General features: G+C 57.5%; 2 protein-coding genes across 4 annotated transcripts in view; both read left to right on the forward strand.

The window, feature by feature from the left end:
• LOC113209663 (uncharacterized) overlaps window positions 1-8,789 on the forward strand; it is a 23,165-nt gene extending 14,376 nt beyond the window's left edge. Inside the window, exon 2 of one of the 3 annotated variants that reach the window (XR_008011836.1) lies at window positions 4,632-4,750. Coding sequence is in view for 2 of the 3 variants with exons in the window: in XM_052273172.1 (XP_052129132.1) it covers window positions 7,274-8,677 (1,404 nt within the window). In the remaining variant the exon portion in view is untranslated. Of the gene's footprint in view, window positions 1-2,114; window positions 4,078-4,631; window positions 4,751-7,273 lie in introns of those variants that run through there. The other 2 variants (XM_052273172.1, XM_026427314.2) reach the window with 2 other exon arrangements.
• A 2,437-nt stretch (window positions 8,790-11,226) lies between these two features.
• Window positions 11,227-18,930, forward strand: part of LOC113215360 (hemicentin-1) — a 479,462-nt gene continuing 471,758 nt past the window's right edge. Inside the window, exon 1 of the mRNA XM_052273338.1 lies at window positions 11,227-12,024. Within this exon, the coding sequence (XP_052129298.1) occupies window positions 11,892-12,024 (133 nt within the window). The 5' untranslated portion in view covers window positions 11,227-11,891. The remainder of the gene's footprint in view (window positions 12,025-18,930) is intronic.

Below are 18,930 nucleotides of genomic sequence, written 5' to 3' on the forward strand. Positions count from 1 at the left end.
GGGGGGGGGGGATAAACTGAGGCAGCTCGGATCTCGCCGCGCGCGCGCGCGCCCCTGTGTGTCTGTTGAAGTTGTACGTGTACTCGCGTCGCACTGAGGCGTCCGTCTGTCTGCTCGTCTCCCTCGCCGGAAGCCCTGAGGTCCCTCACCTTCCCCTCACCGCCTCTTCTTGCTTTACTTCATTGGGCTCCCTCCCCCCCTCTCAGCCCGCCCCTTCGCTGCGCCCTCCCCCGCCTTTGTGTCACTATCTCCGTTAATTGTTCAACTTGCTTGGTGCTTTTGCCCCCCGCCCCTCTCTGCTCTGTGCCGCGCGCTGACGTGCGCGCTGCTGTTCTTCGGGCGCCTCCAAGGAGGTCATGGACGCTGCTGCGCGACGACGAACGTGTAGTGCCCGTCGAAAGTTGTTCCTCTTTGCCGGGAGGAAACCTCTGAATTATTCCGGCAGCAGGCAGGACGAGGACGGCTGCTGCTGCTGCTGCTGCTGCTGCTGCTGCGTCTGCCTCACCCTCCCTTCTCCGGTTGCTCCGCATTCAATCCGCCCCCGCGCCGCCGACCGAGGTGGACGTCGTGGCGGGGCGCGGGGCGGCGGGCGGCGCGGCGGCCCTGCCCGGCACATCGCCGGCTCGAATGGAGGCTTCAAGTTCCACGAGCAGTTGAGACTTTCTGCCAGCAGCGTTGTCCTCGTGTCTGCTACCCCTGCCGCACTGGCTGCCCGCGCTGCTCCCTCCCTCATCCCCCCCCCCTTCCCCCCTTTCCCCCTTCCCTGCGGGGGGGAATGTGGGGGGGGGGTCGTCGTGTGGACGATTCATCACCTCCCCCGAGCTATCACGGGCGCGTGTACACATTGCCCGAAAACAAATGGCCGTCTAAAAACTTTTGTCGTCGAGCGTCTTTTTGTGTTTGACCAAAGTTGTGTAGCAGCCTAATACGAGGTGGCGGCGGCGGGGCCGGGGAGGGCCGGAGGGGTGCAGGGGAAGGGCCCCGACGTGGGGGCGTAGCGGGTGCTGGCTGGGCTGGTGGGCTCAGAATGAGGAGTATTTCGCGTTGTCGTCGGTCGGTGGGGATCGGTTCACGTCGTGCAGGTTCGCGTGTCTCGTGCGAAACTCGGTCCCGCGCACTTTACCCCTTTGTCGGCCACGGCCACCTTTGATGGGGGGGACGTGGGGACGTCGACGAAGTCGCGCGCGGGCCGGCGCACAAGGATGGTTTTGTAGATCTCGGCAATCTAAACAGATTGTAACTACTTTGCGAAAGCCGACTTTGGCCGTGCCTCTCCCCGGCGGCCCTGTGCCTAATTCAGGCGCTGCCCGGTCCCTGTTTCAGTTAGTTTCCGGCACTATTGGTCCGCCGTCATGCAGTCTGTGACAGTGGCCGGGGCGGGGCTGGGGGCCCTAGATTAGGCCCCCCCGTTGTTGCCTCAGGCCTTGTAAGCCGCCGTAAGCCCCTGTCGGGGCGGTCCTCACGGCCCGTGGCGCCCGCGCTCCTGGGCCGCCCCTGCTCCCGCCCCCGCCGCCCCCAGCCCCCGGTAGCCGCCATGTGTGTTACATCTGGAAGCGCGCGCGCGGGATTAGAAATTCGGTACGGCGCTTATAGCGGGGCAGGAAAAGGGAAAGGGGAAATGTGAGAGGTTGGTAAAAAGGGGGGGGGGGGATGTTGCGCGGTACTGTAAACCAGGCGGAGGTTTCGCCTGCATTTATGTCGTAATTTAACAATCTTATACTTCGTATATAGATTGGATTTGATTCAGTCGGTTTTTCGCTCGATTCTGTACTGAGCCGCGCCGGCGCACACCCTACAGCCCACCGTCGAGGTCGCCGATCGGTGTCCACGACCTTGCCGTTGGTCCGTCCGTGTCCTCGGTAAAAGATAGGCTGACGGTGACTTCGGGATCGTACTTAGCAACCGCAGACTTGGCGAAGGCCACTCGCAAAGCCCGGTTGACGTTGACGGCAACGTGCTGCGCCCGAGTCCGGCGTCCGTGTCCCCGGCCTCGGTAAGAGATACATAGACGGCGACTTCGGAGGCCGTGGGCTTGGAGGCCTTGCGCCCCCCAAGTCGGTGCCCTGATCTGCATCTCTTTGGCTCTCGTTGGTAATTGAATCGTGTTATTACAGGGCATGGAACTGATGAGATACCCGGACGAGCTACTATTGCTGATTCTCGAAAAGGTCAGGAGGGTTGACCTGTTCGCGTGCCGCCTCGTCTGCCGGAGGCTGGGCGCCCTGGCCCTGCACCCGGGCGTGTGGCGGCACCGGCGGCTCGTCGTCAACCGCAGGAGGCTGACTTGCCCGGTGCTGAGACTCGCGCCGTGCCTGGCGAAGCTGGTTGTCACCGTGCCCACCTCCTCCAACTGCCACCCGCTGACGCTGTTGTCGACGAAGTGCGCCGCGTCCTCCTTGCAGCTGATCGTGGGGCCGGGGGGAGCCGCCCAAGGTGCCCTGGTCATCCGGAATCAAGAGGCGCTCGGACAACTGAGGTCTCTGGAAGTGGAACTCGAAGATGATTTTGAAAATGAGGTGGACATGAGTGGCCATGAAGCAGCAGTAATCTTGGGGGCGGTAGCCTCGACAGGCGGCCTCCGGGATCTGGTAGTGAACCCTATCCCTGAATGCGCCCCCTCACCCCTAGTGATCGAGTGTTTTATCAGAAATAACGAAGTGTCTGCGCCATTACTCAAACGGCTCCATTTCAACGTATGCCTGCGCACCCAGTCTCTCCTGAAGCACGTGGTGGCCGTCAACAACGCAACATTGACGGCGATAAACCTGACGGGGTTTGAGTCCATGACCGCCGTCACGGAGATGGTAGCCTTGGCGCCTGTGCTGGCCACCCTCGCGGCTCTGCGGGAGCTGGCGTGCCCGCTGCTGCCCGGTCTGGAGGCGGTGGCGGCGTGCGAAGCCCTCGAGAAGGTGGACCTGCAGCTGAGCCCCGGCACGCCGGCCGCGACCAGGTCCGCGGTGCAGTTCTTTCTCCGCGCCAAGGCCCTGCGCCACGTGGCCATGGAGTGCGGGGATTTGAACACCCCGCACTCCGTCTGCTGCGAGCTCTTCGAGGCCCTGTCGGCCGGCCGGACCCGCGCCACCCTCCAGTCGGTCAGCGTGTCCTTCCTCCCGTGGACCCTGCCGATGCCCGCGGTGGTGCAGAGGGCCATGCTGGCCGCGCTGCCCCTGCTGCCGGCCCTGGGCACCATCAAGGTAGGCGGCGCGGTGCCCGACGAGCTGTTGCGGCAAGCCGGCCACGGCCCCGGCCGCGCTGGAGTACCTGATGCTGGAGTTCTGGGCGTCCCAAGCATGTGTTCATAGTCTCCTCCACGAAGAGGGCGTGAAGGCTATCATGTCAGACAATCCCCATGTCCAGCCACTCGTTCCCGCCACCCTCTCATCTTACTGCGCTGGCACCACATGTGACTACTGTGAGCTAGGGTGCCACCAGGGCCTGCCCGAGAACGGCGAACGTTTTGCTTCTTTTCAATTTGTTCCCATTCCCCGAGATGTTCCTCAGTGAAGCGAAGTCTATTTTGCTTGTTCATAATTAATTTTTTTTATTTTTTTGTACTGTCGAGCTAATTGGGCATGGTTTGTCTAATGTTTTTTAATGTTCATCATCTTTGTGTTCCTTTTTATAGTCTTCTCAATCGAATATGACGCCACTCTTGAAAGAGCAAATGATCATTTTTTTGAACTGTCCGAAGTTCTTATTTTTTTAAATGTTGACCTAGTGAGGCATGGTAAATATTTTGAATGTTTCTCAATGTTGAAACAAATTGGCATCATAAATTATGCCTAATGTTTATGTAATAAATCATGATAAATAATGTTTACCAATGTTTTATTATTCCTAATCTATCAGGCATTGTTAACGATATATTTAATTTTTCTTAATGTTAAGCTAATAAGACATCATAAATGTTTATTATTGTTGCTTAATTTTTTAATGTTAAGGTACTGATGTCTGGTAAATTAATCACTGGCCACTTGAGGTTCTATGCCAATGCCATTCTCGTTCACTGAAATGTGAAATTTGACTATTTTGACTGTTCTCTTTTGTCATGTCTCATCAATCTAGTATAATGTCAAATAAACTATTGCCTAGGTATATGAGCTGTTTTTTTTTCTCCTTTCAACCTACATCTCTTGTACAACATTTACAGCCAAGAGTACCTATTTTTCTGGAATAAAACACTCCGGTTATTGTTTCTAAAGCTGAACTTTGGAAAAAGATTGCCTTTTTACGCCTTTTTATTTTAGTCTGGTATGGAAATTTGTTTGGGTCAGTAAGGAAACGTAGACTCGGGTCCAGTGGAGCTAAAATATCCAACAGTCTTCTTTATTGCTTCTGCGAGAGCATGCTTAAAACATCAAACAGCAGAGCAGAGAGCAGACCGTCAATTGCAATGACCAAAACTGTCAGATTTTATTAAATCAAATTGCGACCCCTGGGAACTAAGCGTAGAGCTCGGACGGAAAACTTGTACGATTTTTTCGTTTGTTTTTTTTTTCATGCGGGAACGACTACATGACGTAGACTTTTGTATTTCTGGAAAGAACTAAAATCACGTAGCTGTAGCTAAGCTACAAGTCTCGACGCTCTGAGTCTTTTTTTCCGCCTTGCTTACCGTTGTGTCCTTGCAGGGCATGGAGCTGGAGAAGCTCCCCAACGAGGTTGTTCTGATGGTGCTGGGATACGTGGGGATGGAGGACCTCTTCGCCTGCCGCCTCGTGTGCACGGGGCTCGGCGCCCTCGCCCTCCAGGGCGTGTAAAGTTAAGTACGCGTGAGCGTTTCACGTGAGATGAGCGCTCACACGAGCAACGTGCGGTGCCATATACTAAACGAAACGACTTCAAATTGAAAATATTTTTGCAGGATTGCACTCTTCTTTAGTCCCTCCTCTCTAAAAATCTATGGGTTTGTCAATTTTCGCGTCATTTTGCCTCTCACCAGGACGCTCATCTCACGTGAACGCTCACGCGTGCTTAACTTTACACGCCCCCACCCTGCCGTGTGGCGGCACAGGCAGATTTCCGACAGCAGCCCACTGATGTGCCCAGTGCTGCGTCTGGCGCCGTGCCTCGCCACTCTCAAAGTTGAGCTTCCGTCTTTCCGCTGCCACCCGCTGCTGCTGTCCACCACCAAGTGTACCGTAGTCAAACTGGTACTCGCGGTGAGACCAGAGAGCGCCGTTCTGTACGCTCTCATCGTCCGGCACCAGCAGGCGCTTGGCCAGCTCAGGTGTCTGCATGTGTTGTCTGCTGGTTGCGGAGCGCCCGCGGACAGTAAAGGAGACGTATTCTGGGGTGCGGTCGCGTCGACTGCTGGGCTGAGGGAGCTCTCCATCGGCCATGGCTTGGCTTACGGGCCTTTCATGACTTGTTACGTGTCGCACAATGCCGTGTCCGAGCCGTCCATAAGGCATTTGAAGTGCGGCCTGAAGTCGCTAGCTGAGCAGCCCTTACTAAGGTACATCATGGCCGGGCATGCCGTCACACTGGAGGACGTAGCAATTTTTTGGGACGAAATGTACCCACCCAATACGCCCCTGATGACGGTGGCTTCCCTGCTGGCAGGCATGCCGAACCTGCGTGTGCTTGCGTGCCCTCTGATCCCGGGGCTGGAGGCGGTGGCTGCCTGCGAGTTGCTCGAGAGGGTGAGGCTGAACATCCGTCCTGGCACGCCCGCAGGCACCAGGTCTGCGGTGGAGTTCTTGCGCCGGGCACGGAGGCTTCGCGTAGTCTACTTCATGTACTCCGACTACAATATGCCCTGTTCCGTCTGTGGGGATATGGTTGCGGCGTTGGCGTCCGGACCGTCCCGCACGATGGTGGAGTCACTTTCCATAACCACAGTGCCCTGGACCAGGGCGATGCCCACCGCGGTGCAGACGACGCTGCTCGCCGCGTTGCCTCTGCTGCCAGCACTGCGCTCCCTAACGTTAAACGGGGTGCCAGAAGAGGTCATGATGGGCATCAAGCCCACCACGGCCTCGGCAATGAAGAATCTGGTCCTGGAGTTATTCAGGTTCCCCAAATGCAGGCACAGTCTCCTACATGTGGAAGCCGTGCAGGCACTGCGAGCAGCCAACCTCTCGCTGCAGCTACTCGTCCCCCGTGCCGTCCCATACTTCTGTGCAGACACGCCCTGTGACGGATGTGCGCAAGGCTGTCATCAGGGTCTCCTGGATCAAAACGAGCAAAGATTTACTTCTCGATTTGTGCCCATTCCTCGAGGTGTCCCCCAGTGAAATGAAGCGTAGTTTGCTGGTTTATAAACTTAACGGGTTTTTTTGTTTTTGTTTTTAATGTTGAGCTAATGACGCATGATAAATAACGATTCTTAATGTTAATGATAGTGTACCTTTTGAAAGTGTTCTTCATCGGATATGACCACACTCTCGTAGACGAGCAAAGGACTATCTTTGTCACTGCCCGACGCGTTTTGCCAATTTACAAGTGTGTGACATTTTCAAATCTAATGCAGTGATTTATTCTGTCATTAAATGATCAGTGGAAATATATGCTTATACCTCGAGTAATTTCTTTTTTAAATGAAACCTGTATTCGGTTTGACATTTTGGTATGTAACGTAAATAAGGTACGACAAATGTGGGCTTAAACGCATTCATTTTTTTTACAAAAACTGTGTACAGAATCTTTTTATGTATCGATATGATTAATAAAAGTTGTACCTTTCATTGATGTAATTTGTGAAAATGGTTTTCTTATGTTTTCGTCCAAGACATGTTACTTTTGACATTGAAAACAGTTATTTGACATTTTGACACACTCGGCGAGCAACTAGGTAGACATCTTTTGAAAAGATGTGCGAACCGTTTTGCCTAACACTAGCAGTGTTTGAATGGACTTTCGCACATCTAATGCAGTGTGATGTGGTCTATAGTCTACCTACAGTTTAAATATAATTACCTGACTTTTTAAATCCTGGGTAGTTACAAATTTGTATAGCTCCTGCTGCACACATTTTTTATTTTGTCGCACTGAATATACAAATTTGTCACTACTCAGGATTCAAAATTGCATCGTGCAAGATGTGCGCACAGACGCATTGTCGCTATGGACAAATATTGTCCCTTTGCCACTTAGAGTGTACCTCTCACATTCCGTTTTTCTGGCGAGAGTGAAAGTCCCGAGCCGGCAGTCCTTAGTGCGGATATGTCACAACGAGAAGGGTTTTGTTCAAACAAGTTCGTGCTTCAACTCTGGGGCGTAAGCCGCGCTTGTTTCATGTGCTCGTGGTAATCCAATCGTGTCCTTGCAGGGCTTGAAGTTGGAACATCTGATGGACGACTTGCTCGTGATGGTGATGCAGTACCTGGACGTGGAGGACGTCTTTACTTGCCGCCTCGTGTCCAAGAGACTCGAGTCCTTAGCGCTGCTGCCGGGCGTGTGGCGGCATCGGCGACTCGAAGCCAAGGACCCATGGGCGTGTCCGGTGCTGCGTCTCGCGCCGTGCTTGGCGAAGCTAGTAGTGCACTTCCCCTCCACCAAGAGGTGTCACTGGCTGTCCGCCTCGGCAAGGTGCTCCGTCTCTGAGTTGGAGCTGACCGTGGACGGCGACCCTGCCGACGTCGCTTTGACCATCCGTAGCCAGGCGGCGCTTGGACGCCTCAGGCGCCTCTGTGTGTATGTAAAAGATGGAGTGCAAGAGAAGGAAGCAGCCGCTCTGTTGGTGGCGGTGGCGTCAACACATAGCCTCGAGAGGCTCCGAGTCCAGTTTTTACCAAAATGCGGCATTCCTATGTCCTGCTTCCTTCGCCACGCGTTGCCCTCGCCCTCCCTCAAGTTCTTCCAGTGTTCGCTTGGCGCTAACACCGATGCCTTTTACAACTTCATCCTGTCAAGGCACGCTGCCACTCTGGAGGAAGTCCTTCTAGAACCTTGCGTATACGAGGCTGCCTTAACCACGGCCTCATGGTCTGAGAGGCGCTGGACGCTGTTGGCCAGCATCACTCACCTTCGCTACCTGCGGTGCCCCCTCTTCCCGGGGCTGGAGGCCTTGGCAAAGTGTGACTCGCTGAGTAAGGTCTACCTGCACCTGTCTCCCGGCTCAGACGCCCGCCTCGAGTCGGCCGTGAAGTTCCTGCGCTGCACCGAGAAGCTGCGCGACCTCACTTTGGACTACCGAACCAAAGACGATTCCACCCTCATCGCCGCGACCTCGGCCGCGACCCTGGTTCTGGTCTTGTCCTCGTCCGCACGGTCCCGGGCGACCATCGAATCGCTCACCATTCTTGGCCTGAAGTCCATGTGGTCCAAGCCTCCCTTGCCTAGCGTCCTGCTGGAGGCGCTGATCACCGCGCTGCCCATGTTGCCGGCCCTGCGGCACTTGGAGGTGGACAGGAAGGCGGCCGATCTGCTGCGGAGCATCACACCCGCCACGGCGCCGGCCCTGCGCTCCCTGCGCGTGTTCATCCAGGAGCCTTCATGCCGCCACTCCTGGGTGCACCGAGACCCGCTCCTGGCGCTTCTGACGACGAACCCCTTGCTACAGTTGTGTGTGCCCCTCCGAGACGGAGGAAAGTTGTACTGTCGTGGTGACTCACCCTGTGCAGTGTGCGCCTTAGGCTGCCACAGAAGACTCCGTGAGGAGAGAGCTAACCTGGTCAAGGGTAAGCGTAAATACTTTTCGTGGGTACTCCTTCCACGTGACGCCCATGACTGAAATAAAATGTATTTTCTTACGCAGCACTTTGTGTTGGCTCGTTAATAATGATATTATGGTAAATTGATTTGTGGCCTCTTAGGAATATTTTGATTTCGATTTAGAAGAACGTTTGTACAGTATCTTAAATTCACAATAAACGATTTTGTTTAACAAAGTGTGCTACTTTTGAGAGCACAAAGGACCTATCTGGTGTTTAATTAGATTTTACACTTGTTTATCAATTTTTACTGGAATCCTATTCTCATTTATGGAGCGCCAGCTCAGACAGGAGTCGTCGTCTGATTCAAACTCACAGTAATTGTGTATACTACCAAGATTGTCGAAGCACACGAAAAACAAAACAACAAAAACATTCGCTGTTGCAGACAAAAATTCGCTGGCTCATACTCAACGAATTTTATTAGTTGTTCAAGCGAATAATTTGCCACGGTAGCAAAGTATCCGCTGAGGTGGCTAACGCGAGCCCTGTTCCAGTGAACGGCACTATTTCTGCTTCAGGGCACGCATTCGCCTCCGCAACTAATTCTTTGCTTCCGTAGCAAATTATTCGCTCTGACAACTAATAAAATTCGTTGAGTCTGAGACAGCGAATTTTTGTCTGCAACAGCGAATGTTTTTTTTCCGTGCAGCTGTAGTGAAATGTACGAATAAAGCATTCCGTTGAAACTGAAATGCAGAGGAATTCGGGAAACAAGAAAACTTCCCATGTTAAACCATAGCGATTTCAGGTTTACAGATATACTTTATTAGATCAACATGTCTGGACCGCAGAGTTGCCATTACTATGCCAGCGCCACCCGCGCTTAATTTATTATCGCAAATTTAAGACACTTAGTAATTTTGTTAGCGTAACCTGCACTTTGACAGTCGATGGTGATGACTTGGACTCGTCGTGTCATGACGAGAATCCCATCACACAACAGCAATAGACCATTGCAGTCTAGGTCCGTCAAAGGCAAGTGGGGAAGAAAAGAACTAAGTCGGAAACAGATTGCCGGAGCCACGATGTAGTTGCCGGAAACGAAGCCTGCAAACAAGGCCTGGTGAAAGGGAGGGGGGGGGGGTATGATGGCCCTCTGCTTGTTTCTAGTGAGCATAGCCTGCAAGGTAGGCCATTGTGTTGCGAAGCCCCTGTGCGAAGGCAACCAGCAGTGCTCGCCCCATGGCTCCCCTCTCCCCCCGTAGTCACACGGACCTGTAAGCCGCGCTTTGCTAATCGCCACTGAATCGACGGACAAGGGAAGGTGGGGTAGATTGGGACGGATTTTTTCTTTTTGCTGTAGGTCGGAGATCATGCATGTTGGAATGACCGGTACTGGCTACAATTGTACATTAATATGTGGCCTATCACAGCCTATATCGTCCTGATTTTTTATCTCATGCTCTTTGGCTGTAGAGAGATTTCCCCGAAGTGTGTCACCTGTCCCAATGTTCCCGGGCACGGGGCACATTGGGACACCATAAGACTACATAAGATGGGGCACATTGGGACAGTTGACGCGCTTACCTGTGAAATATCAGCATACGAACCACCTTGCGGTCTGGAAGCCTAAATAGGCCAGTTATCTACAAGATGAGACAGTTTTTGGATTTTTTGAGGGGCTACATTGAGCACTTTTGGTGTACTGTCCCAGTGTGCACTTAATTGCCTTTCCTGTGATTTCTTTCTTTTTCTTCGGTATTTTGGGATTCAACTCAAAATCCTTACTTGCAAAATGCGTCGTAAGGAACTACCTACTGACCAGCTACTTGCGCGATTTTCTATCTCATTTCAGTTTGCGTAGAAAATAGCAAAATAAAATAAGAAGGTACCTTACTTTTAACAGATTTTTGAGCTTATCGTACTTTGATATTTTCTGTACATCAGACAAGGTGTGCAATCTTCCCAACACTGATACCATCATGAAATATGCTAACATTGGCTACGTGTCAATTTTTTTCAGCACGTAAATACTGTTAGAAATATGTGATATTGCTACTGTCCCAATGTACCCCGTGTCCCAATCTACCCCACCCTCCCTCACTCGTCAATCACCCTGAGCTTCTGACAATATGGTTTCCCGCGGTTCCATGCTCGGGACGTGTCCTCTAGTGTGATCCGGCCGCAACGACGGGATTAAGAATAGCCGGCGCATATAGCCGCGCGCGGAGGGGCCCGTCTCCGACTGGTTCAAGAAGCACTCGCTGCTCTTCTTGCTTGACTCTGCCGCGCGCGCGTCACGCTGCGTGCACCTGGCGCACGCTCACCTGTGCACCGATGCACGATGCACCCGCCCCGGCCGCCGCCCCCGCGCCACCCCCGCGCCGCCCCCGTCTTGCAGTCCAGGTGTAAAGTTACCTGTCCGCGCCGCCAGGCCGCGGCAGCGGCGGCGTCGGCAGAGCCTGGGCCTCCCGCCGCCAGAGGGCAGCGGCGGTGCGGCGCGGCCCCGCGCTCTGCTTGCTCGGCTTCGGGACGCGCTCGGCTCGGCTCGGCTCGCCCCCGGCGAGGCAGGGAGGGGGCGGAGGGTTGTGCCGGCGCCGGGATGCGTCGTCTGCTACGGCCCGCGCGACGCCGCGCCGCTCAGTTCCTCTCCGGAGGCGGTCGTTCGCAGACGGAGGGGCTTTGAGTTGCTGCCGCGCGCCCGACGCCCGGCATCCCGGACGTGATCGGCGAGACGAACGAACGACCAGCACGACGACGACGTCGTCGACGGCGTGGCACCGCGGCGGCGCTGCAGCAGGCCGCAGGCCGGGCCGGCCCCGGGGGAGGGAGGCGCTGTCCGCGAATCTCGACGCCACGCCGCCACCACGCGTTGCGACGTTTATTTTTACGTGGTGTGCCCGCTGGGAAGCGTGAACGCGTGACGTCACGCTAGTGTCTGCGTGCGCGCGCCCGTGAGTGAGTGTGTGTGTGTGTGTGCCGGTGGGCGACGAGGGCACGAAGAGGAGGACCGTATCATCTGCAGCGACCTCATCACATTGGAATACTTTGTCGGAGTTGGCATATTAACGTGGAGTTACAGTGGTGGTGCAGTGGTGGTGTTGGTGCTGTGAAGTGTGTGCGAAATCAGTGCAGTGCATATGAAAAATAGTGTCAAATGCAGCGGGTGCCGCGCTGACATGTGATGGCAGGTGGCGGTGCAGTCTGACAAGTGTGTGTGCGTGAGAGAGAGAGAGAGAGAGCGTGTGTGTGTGTGTGAGCACGACGGTGTTGACAGAAGAGCCGCCCAGGATGTCGCCGCCGGCCCGGCCGTCGTGGCCGTGGAGCCGGCCGCGGTGCCCCCCGCCGGCAGGAGGATGCCGTCGCGGTGGCGCGCTGCTGCTGCTGCTGACGCTGCTGGCGCTCGCCGTCTCTTCAGTGCAAGGTGGGTGGTGTGTGCATGTCCTAGCTCCTTGGCGAGCTCGCTCATCGCAGGTGGCACTTTCGCCGCGCTTGTTTGGCTTATCTGCCCGGCCGGCCGGCGCGCGGGCGTAGGAGGTAGGGACACGCCGACAGCAGGCCGCCGCCGAAATAGCTCGCAGGGAGCCCCCGAGCCCCAGCTGCGGCTCAACAATCGGCCGGCCAGCCGCGCGGTCCCAGCCTGTCTCTTCTGTTGGCGCGCGCCGACGCCGGCGTTCCCGGCGTCCTCCTCGGGCTTGGGGGAGTCGGTGGTGGCGGCCAGCGTCGCGCCCCGCCTCGCCCTCGCCCTCGACTCGCCGCGCCGCCGCCGCGCCTTTTCCCGCCCTCCACCTGGCTCCCCCGTAGGAGACCAATTAACCGCCGGCATGTTTTTCGGAAGGGGCACCCCCCCCCCCCCCAACCGGCAGCGGCCGCGACGATGCGGAGGAAGCAACGCGTCGTCCGCTCTGCTCGCCTCCCTCACGCTCGCCCGCGCTGCCATTGAACAGCTGAGCGCGTCCGCCCGTCTTATTCCGCCGCCCCTCTTGCCCGTCCGTCTTTGGCGCGAGCACAAGAGAACGGCAGCGGTATGTGGGTATCGGGCGGCTGATTTTGAGAAATGACGTAATGCCGGTGTGGTCTGTGCGCCGCTGCCGCCGCGGGCCATGCGTCCATCGACACTCGACCGCGTGAGTACGGTTTACGAACTTGCGCCGTCGTCGTCCTCCCCGGCTCGCTGCTGACGACGTCGCCGGCCCCGCGTGTGCCCTGAACCCCGCCCGTCGACGCCCACTGGCCCCGGCCCGGTAGGCCCCCGGTAGGACACAATGCCTGCGTGACGTGTGGTCCAGGGCGGCCTGCTGGTGTGGGGGCCCCGCCCTGCCCCGCCCGCCTCGCCGCTTTGAATGGCTTCTCCCACAAATGCACCTCCGTTGCCTACGCGACGCCCCTGCTTGCTGGCCACCTACACCGTACGCCCCCCTGTCTCCCGGATAATGTTTCACCCCCCCCCCTCGCCCCTGCCTCTCTCCGTCGCACGGGAGACACGACACGCTGTTGTCCTGTCCCGCTGCCGCGCGTTCTTTGATTGAATGTCGAGTTGTTTGCCATCGGCCCGTCGTCGTCCGGGTCCTGATCGCGCCGCGCGCCGGGCACGGTCCGTCCCCGCGGCCCGCGGCCCGCGGCCCGCCCATGACGGTCACGGACGGTTGGAACGACAAATTCGATCGAGGGCCGACCCGTCGTGCGGATGGTTATGAATGTCCTAGCGTTCTTGTCCGTTTAGCGCCGACTGCTGCTACCGCCGCCGTGCCGCGGAGTCCGCCTCGCGCGCTTTTGTGCCGCTCTGAAGGTATGTGTAGGGAGCGGGGCTCTACACTGGGAGACTGACCCCCTTGTCAGGACTCTTTTCCCGTCTCGCCTTTTCCCCACGGATGTCGCGTTTGTCGCACTCGCACGATACTTGAAGGCAGAGTGATGCCGATGTTTCCCGATATCGAAGGAGTTCTCATAATGTGTAATCTGAGAGAGAGAGAGAGAGAGAGAGAGAGAGAGAGAGAGAGAGAGAGAGAGAGAGAGAGGGGGGGGGGGTGGAGAGAGACCCCCGGAAGATGGTCGGAGCGTCGTAGGGCCGCGCGCACCAACCAACGGGAGTGAGAGAGAAGGTCCGCGGCGCATTACCCACGACTTGGAAACTCTTGGCCTGACATGTCGTGCTCTGAGAGACTCGCTCACTCCTTGTGGGACGCGCGCGCGCGGCGCTGTGCTCCGGGGGGCGAGGCGAGCGGGTGGAGGGAAGGGAGGCGGAGCCGAGTCGGCTGATGTGACAGGCTTCTCGCCATGAAGTTGTGGATGTCCTCGGGGAGGCCGTGTCACAACACCGCTTCCTCACCCCGTGCAGGCCGAGTGCGCGGGGGCGCGCTGGCTGGAGGAAATGATCGCCGTCGCGGTGGCGGTGGTGGAGGTGCGGTGGTGTGCGGGCCTGGGGGTGTGTGTACGTGGAGTGGCGCTGGGCATTGTGATCCTCTACAGAGCGGCACGCCATCGCCGCCGCCGTGCCGTGCCGTCCGCATGGCGTGACCGGGTCGCGGCTGGTCGCGGCGCAGCCAACGCTCCCCTACTTACTCGCTCGCTCCCTCTCACCCTCTCGCTCCCACACACGTGACCTGCCCCAACGACAAGCGGGGCGCGGCCGTATATGCAGAGCATGCAGCGCCCCGTCAGCGCGCGGGGCGGGGCGGGGGAGCGAGCCGACTGGGAGCGCATCGCCAGGGGGGTGCATTTATTACGGACGGCGGACGTCTCTTGCGCACCGCGCCATGGGACGGGCGGCGGGCGGAGACGAGACTCTCGGTTTTGTTGTTGTTTTGGGACCGCGGCGTGGCCCGGCGTGGCCCGGCGTGGCGCTCGCGGCCGGCTCGTCCGGTCTCCGGTCCTGGAGCCGTCCTACCGGAGGCGCACCGGAGGCACGCGGCGCCCCGGGTGCCGGTGCCCCGGCCCCACCTCACCCTGCCCCACCCCACCCCGCCCGAGCGGCGTGCCCCTCTCCTGCCGCGGCGCGCGGGCCCCTGCCTGCAGACGTTCACACGCGGTCAAGCAACTCGCAACAATGGCCTCCATTACACTATTGTTGCTTGAGACCCTGCCCTGGCCGCGGGCCCTGCTGCTGCTGCTGGCCGGTGCCGCCGCGGCCCGGGGCCCCGCGTCTACAGCGCGCCGCGTTGTCTCTATTCCCCTTTGTCAAGCAAAACGCAACAAATTAATCTATATTTCTTACGACCCCCGTCGCTGCGCTGCAAGAGGAGTAGTCGCTCGCCGGCACGCGATACACTGCCACCGATCTGGTGGACTGTCTCTCTTTGTTGACTCGGGGAGGAGCACCAATGCACGTTTGCTGTGACCTTCTTTGCGAGCCTTGTTGGCCATTTGTAGTGCCAGTACACCGGCTGTACTTCTGTGTATTTTGCTGTATTGTTTGAGTGTATTTTGTTTACACTTTAGTGTATTACCTTGCATTGTTTCTATACTTCCGTTTCTCGTATTTCTGAGTACAAGATGTTTTCGAGATGCCTCCCCCCCTTTTTTCATCCCCTCGACACTGACACGTGGTACTGCACTACGTCTCAGGCTTGACACCAGTCTTGTCTCTCAATTCCTCTGCTTCCGCAGCCGTGTGGTGCAACAGTGCAAAACGTGGAGTGCCACGCATCCCCGTGTATCCGCGACCGACTCGCGAAGCAGCACATTTCATTCGCGCGTTTTGTCTCTGCCTCTTTCTCTTTCTACAAGACGCGGAAGAGCGAGACGGTGAGGGTGTGGTAGTGAAGAGAGGAGAGAAGTAAGGGCGTGGGGCGAGAAAGTGCGCGGGTGGGAGAGAGGGGGGGGGGGGGTGGAATTGGAGGGGTGGGCGTGCGTCTCTCGTCCAAAATTTAAACGCGTTGCCCCCCCTCTTTCACCCGCCCCCTCCCGCCCCTCTAGGCCCATCCTTCATATGCTCGGGAAAGGTTAGGCGGCGGCGGCAGCGGAGAGAGGCCGTGCGTGTGTGGGTGGGTGGTGGCGCTCGCCGGGGGCCGTCCCTAAGCGCAACGAGACTAAACGCACTCTAGACCCCCCAGCTCGAGGCGGTGGCGATCCTAAAGATGGGGTGGGTGTGGTGAACATTGTGTCGGGCAGGTGCAGGCACCGCGGCACCGCCTCTCAGAACCGGAGGTACAGCGGGGTTGCCTACTCTCTGCTTGGCCGGAAGAAGGGCCGCGCCCGTCTCGCACAGCGGCGCTTGCTGTAAAATGAAGTAAACTGCTGTACACTCTGCTCGCCCGCCCCTCTGGCCCGCCCCCTCCCGCCCCCTCCTCGGGGACCTAATGTGTCGAGTAAGCAGCGCCGTGTCCTCCCCGGAGGAGGTAGAGGAGGGTGAGTGTGTTCTTGTGCTCGCGCGACATGCCCTTTTGGCACCGTCGGCACTGCTGATGTCCTCCATTCCTGCGGTCAAACTTCATTTTTTTTTTTTACTTCTTTTTACTTTACTTCCATTTCCCTCCCTCTCCGTCCCCCACCCTCTTTCGTCTCTGTCCTCTCTTGGCAGCACCGGTAAGGTGCGGCAAAAGATGTGCGGTCCTTGTTGAAATGACAAGACAAAAAAAAATCACTACGGTATCTATATTAAATTACTAAACATGGTACTTTTTGACATTGATGATTGACGAACCGTTAGAGTTACTGAGACAGCTACGGTTTATATTACTTAGGAAAAGAATACATTACGTAACGTTAGTAATTTCTCATACTATGGAGATTCGATTGTTAGCGGCAGTCTGCTTATACTGAACCACTTCCATATCAGTATTTAAGAAGTGTGTGGTGTGGTCCTCTTTTGTACCGCATACCGCATGGAGGTGCACGGCTGATTTGCCTCCCTGTCCGGAGCGGTGTCGATTTGATATGTTTCAAACGAATACGAAAATTTGTGGGTCGGTGGGACTTGGTGCAGACGGAGGACGACGAGAGCGCCGGGCGCGTTCCTGGGCCGAGCGGACACTGCTGTGGGAACCTGGTCGAGGATTAAGGGCCGAACTGAGGCCGGCCTCGGCGGATCTTTTATGAATCCGATCCACTCGCGGATCCCTGCGGATGACTGAATTTAATCAGAAACTCGTAGCAGTTGCGTTAGGTCTCGTGGCCGGCTGGGCGGGGGGTGCTGTACCAGACTGTACCTACCACCAGCCGCCCCCTCCCTTTCTTCTTATCATGTTGCCTCTTTGGATGCTTGCTGTCTCCCCGCCGGTGGTGGTGCTCTTCCAGGGCCGTGAACACATCTCGGAGGCCTGTGCTGCCCCCTGGCCCTGGCGTATCTGGCGGCGAGCATCGCTCCCCTTATCCAGGGGGGTGGGAGCGGGTCTCCTGGAAAGCGGGGCTCCCTGGAAGCGGCGCACCACCTGGTGGTGAATAAGGGGTGGGTAGCAGCGCGCCCAACTTTTCTCCAGTTTCTCCTCCAGGCCGTCGGGCTCAGATTGCTTCCATCACTGCGAGCTGCTCTCTGCGGCCGACGCGGTGGCGGCGCCTCAACCTCAAACTCGGCGGCGGCGCGGCGCTTAGAACAAATAATATAAATTGGCGTCGGGACGAGAGAGCGCGTGGACGGGCACGGGCACGGGCTGGGGGGCGGGGCGGAGAGAAACCCCCCTGACCTGGCGGCTGCCGCTCGCGGGACAGGGCGCGGGGGCGGTGACGAGCTGGAGAAGGGTGCCGCCGCTGCTGCTCTGGACTGGGGAAAAGCGCGTGGGTTTGCTGGCCGGGGGGAAGTGTTGCAAAGACGGCTGGAAAGCGCCGCGCGCGCGTGGATGGATGAAGAGCGTGACCTCTTGCTGGAGGCCAACTTGAGATGTAGGGAGCTGAGTAGAGGAGCAGAGGAACGTGCAAGGGAGGCTGGAGAAAATCTGCAGGACACCGGGGGGCACGGGAAAAAACAGGACTCGGGATCGCTGGAGGAAAGTGCTCTGGCTTTTGCAGAGGGAAAGGAAGGGGTGATGGTGGTGGTGGGTGGGTGGTGACGAAAAAGAGCATTCCGGGCAGCCCAGATGAGAGGGGAAGGGTGCCGGGGGCGAACTCCAGGGCCGCAGTGAGGTGTGGGGGTGGTCGCGCTGAGATAAGCTGGAGGCTGGCTGGACCAGGGAGGCTGTGCGGAGCGCCGGAGTTGGAAGAGTCGAAGTATTTAAAGAGATAAACGCAAGAGGACTGCACCCCGTTAGTCGCACGCGGCCCGCCCCCAACGCCCCCGCGCCGCGCCACCCTTCAGCACACCTCTTTTCCCCCTCACTTTATGGACATCCCGGCGACGACCCATTCCCCGGGAGCAGCATGAGAGCAGGCCCCCGCCCCCAAAACGTTCTGCTGCTCCTGCTCTGCGGCAAAAAACGTTTTGGTGGGAGGCAAACGATGAGAGTCGCGGCAGTTTTAAGGCAATAGCGCAGGTGGAGCAGGTCGTCGCCGAGGTGAGGGGCCCGTGTGGCACTTGCCCCGGCGGCACGTGCTCGCCGGCGCCCTCCCCTTCACTCTGCGTGATTGGTCCATTACAGCCCACCTATGCTGCCGCCCCCGCCGCCCCCTCCAGCGGCACCAGCCGTATCACCGTGATCACACGCGTACTCGGGATCTCGGTGGCTCCATACACAAGCCCCTCGGGCGATCAGGTGGTATACAGGGTTACTGCTCCAAACATCATCCCCGCGCATGACAAGACAAGGCCACCCCTGCAAGCAAGCAGAGCAGACACAGAGGGAGAGCGGAGAGCGGAGAGCGGAGAGCGGAGAGCGGAGAGGGAGAGGGAGAGGGGGAGGGAGAGGGAGAGCGGATATAGGAAAAGACAACTTTTTTGTTTTCCAACAAATTAAACGCCGTCGTTTCAGTCATTTCGCCTACCGAGCCACTTCAAACAGCTCTTCTAACGAAGAAAAGCATGCGCAGTAAGCTCGGGAGGCAGTAGCCCCTTTGCGTGCACGGCGCCGGGTCAGCAGGGGGCGGACTTCCGCGTCTCGTCTGCGTCGTCCTGCTGTCTCGGCGCGGCGGGTCAGCCGGCGGAAGAGCGGGCGCCGCATGGCAGCACCAGGAATTTAATTATTCGGGGAAAGATGGAAAAGGGGGGACTCGACGGAGCATCGGGAGGAGGGGAGCGTAGCAAGGTAAAGCGTCCCTAAATGGAGTGTTCAACTGAATCTCGAAAACGGAAAGCAGGAATGGCAAAGAGGGTACAACAGTCCGCCGCATGACACCTTGTTCATCATTTCTCATTGTCAAATTCTATGCCGGACCCGACAATAGCTCTCTCCAGGGCCACTGGTACTGCCAAGCTTCAATCTTCGGTACACTGATAAACTAAGTGTTCAACTGCTCAACACTT

Source organism: Frankliniella occidentalis, unplaced genomic scaffold (assembly GCF_000697945.3).
Source record: "Frankliniella occidentalis isolate FOCC.00 unplaced genomic scaffold, Focc_3.1 Scaffold7, whole genome shotgun sequence".
Classification (NCBI taxonomy): Eukaryota; Metazoa; Arthropoda; class Insecta; order Thysanoptera; family Thripidae; genus Frankliniella; species Frankliniella occidentalis.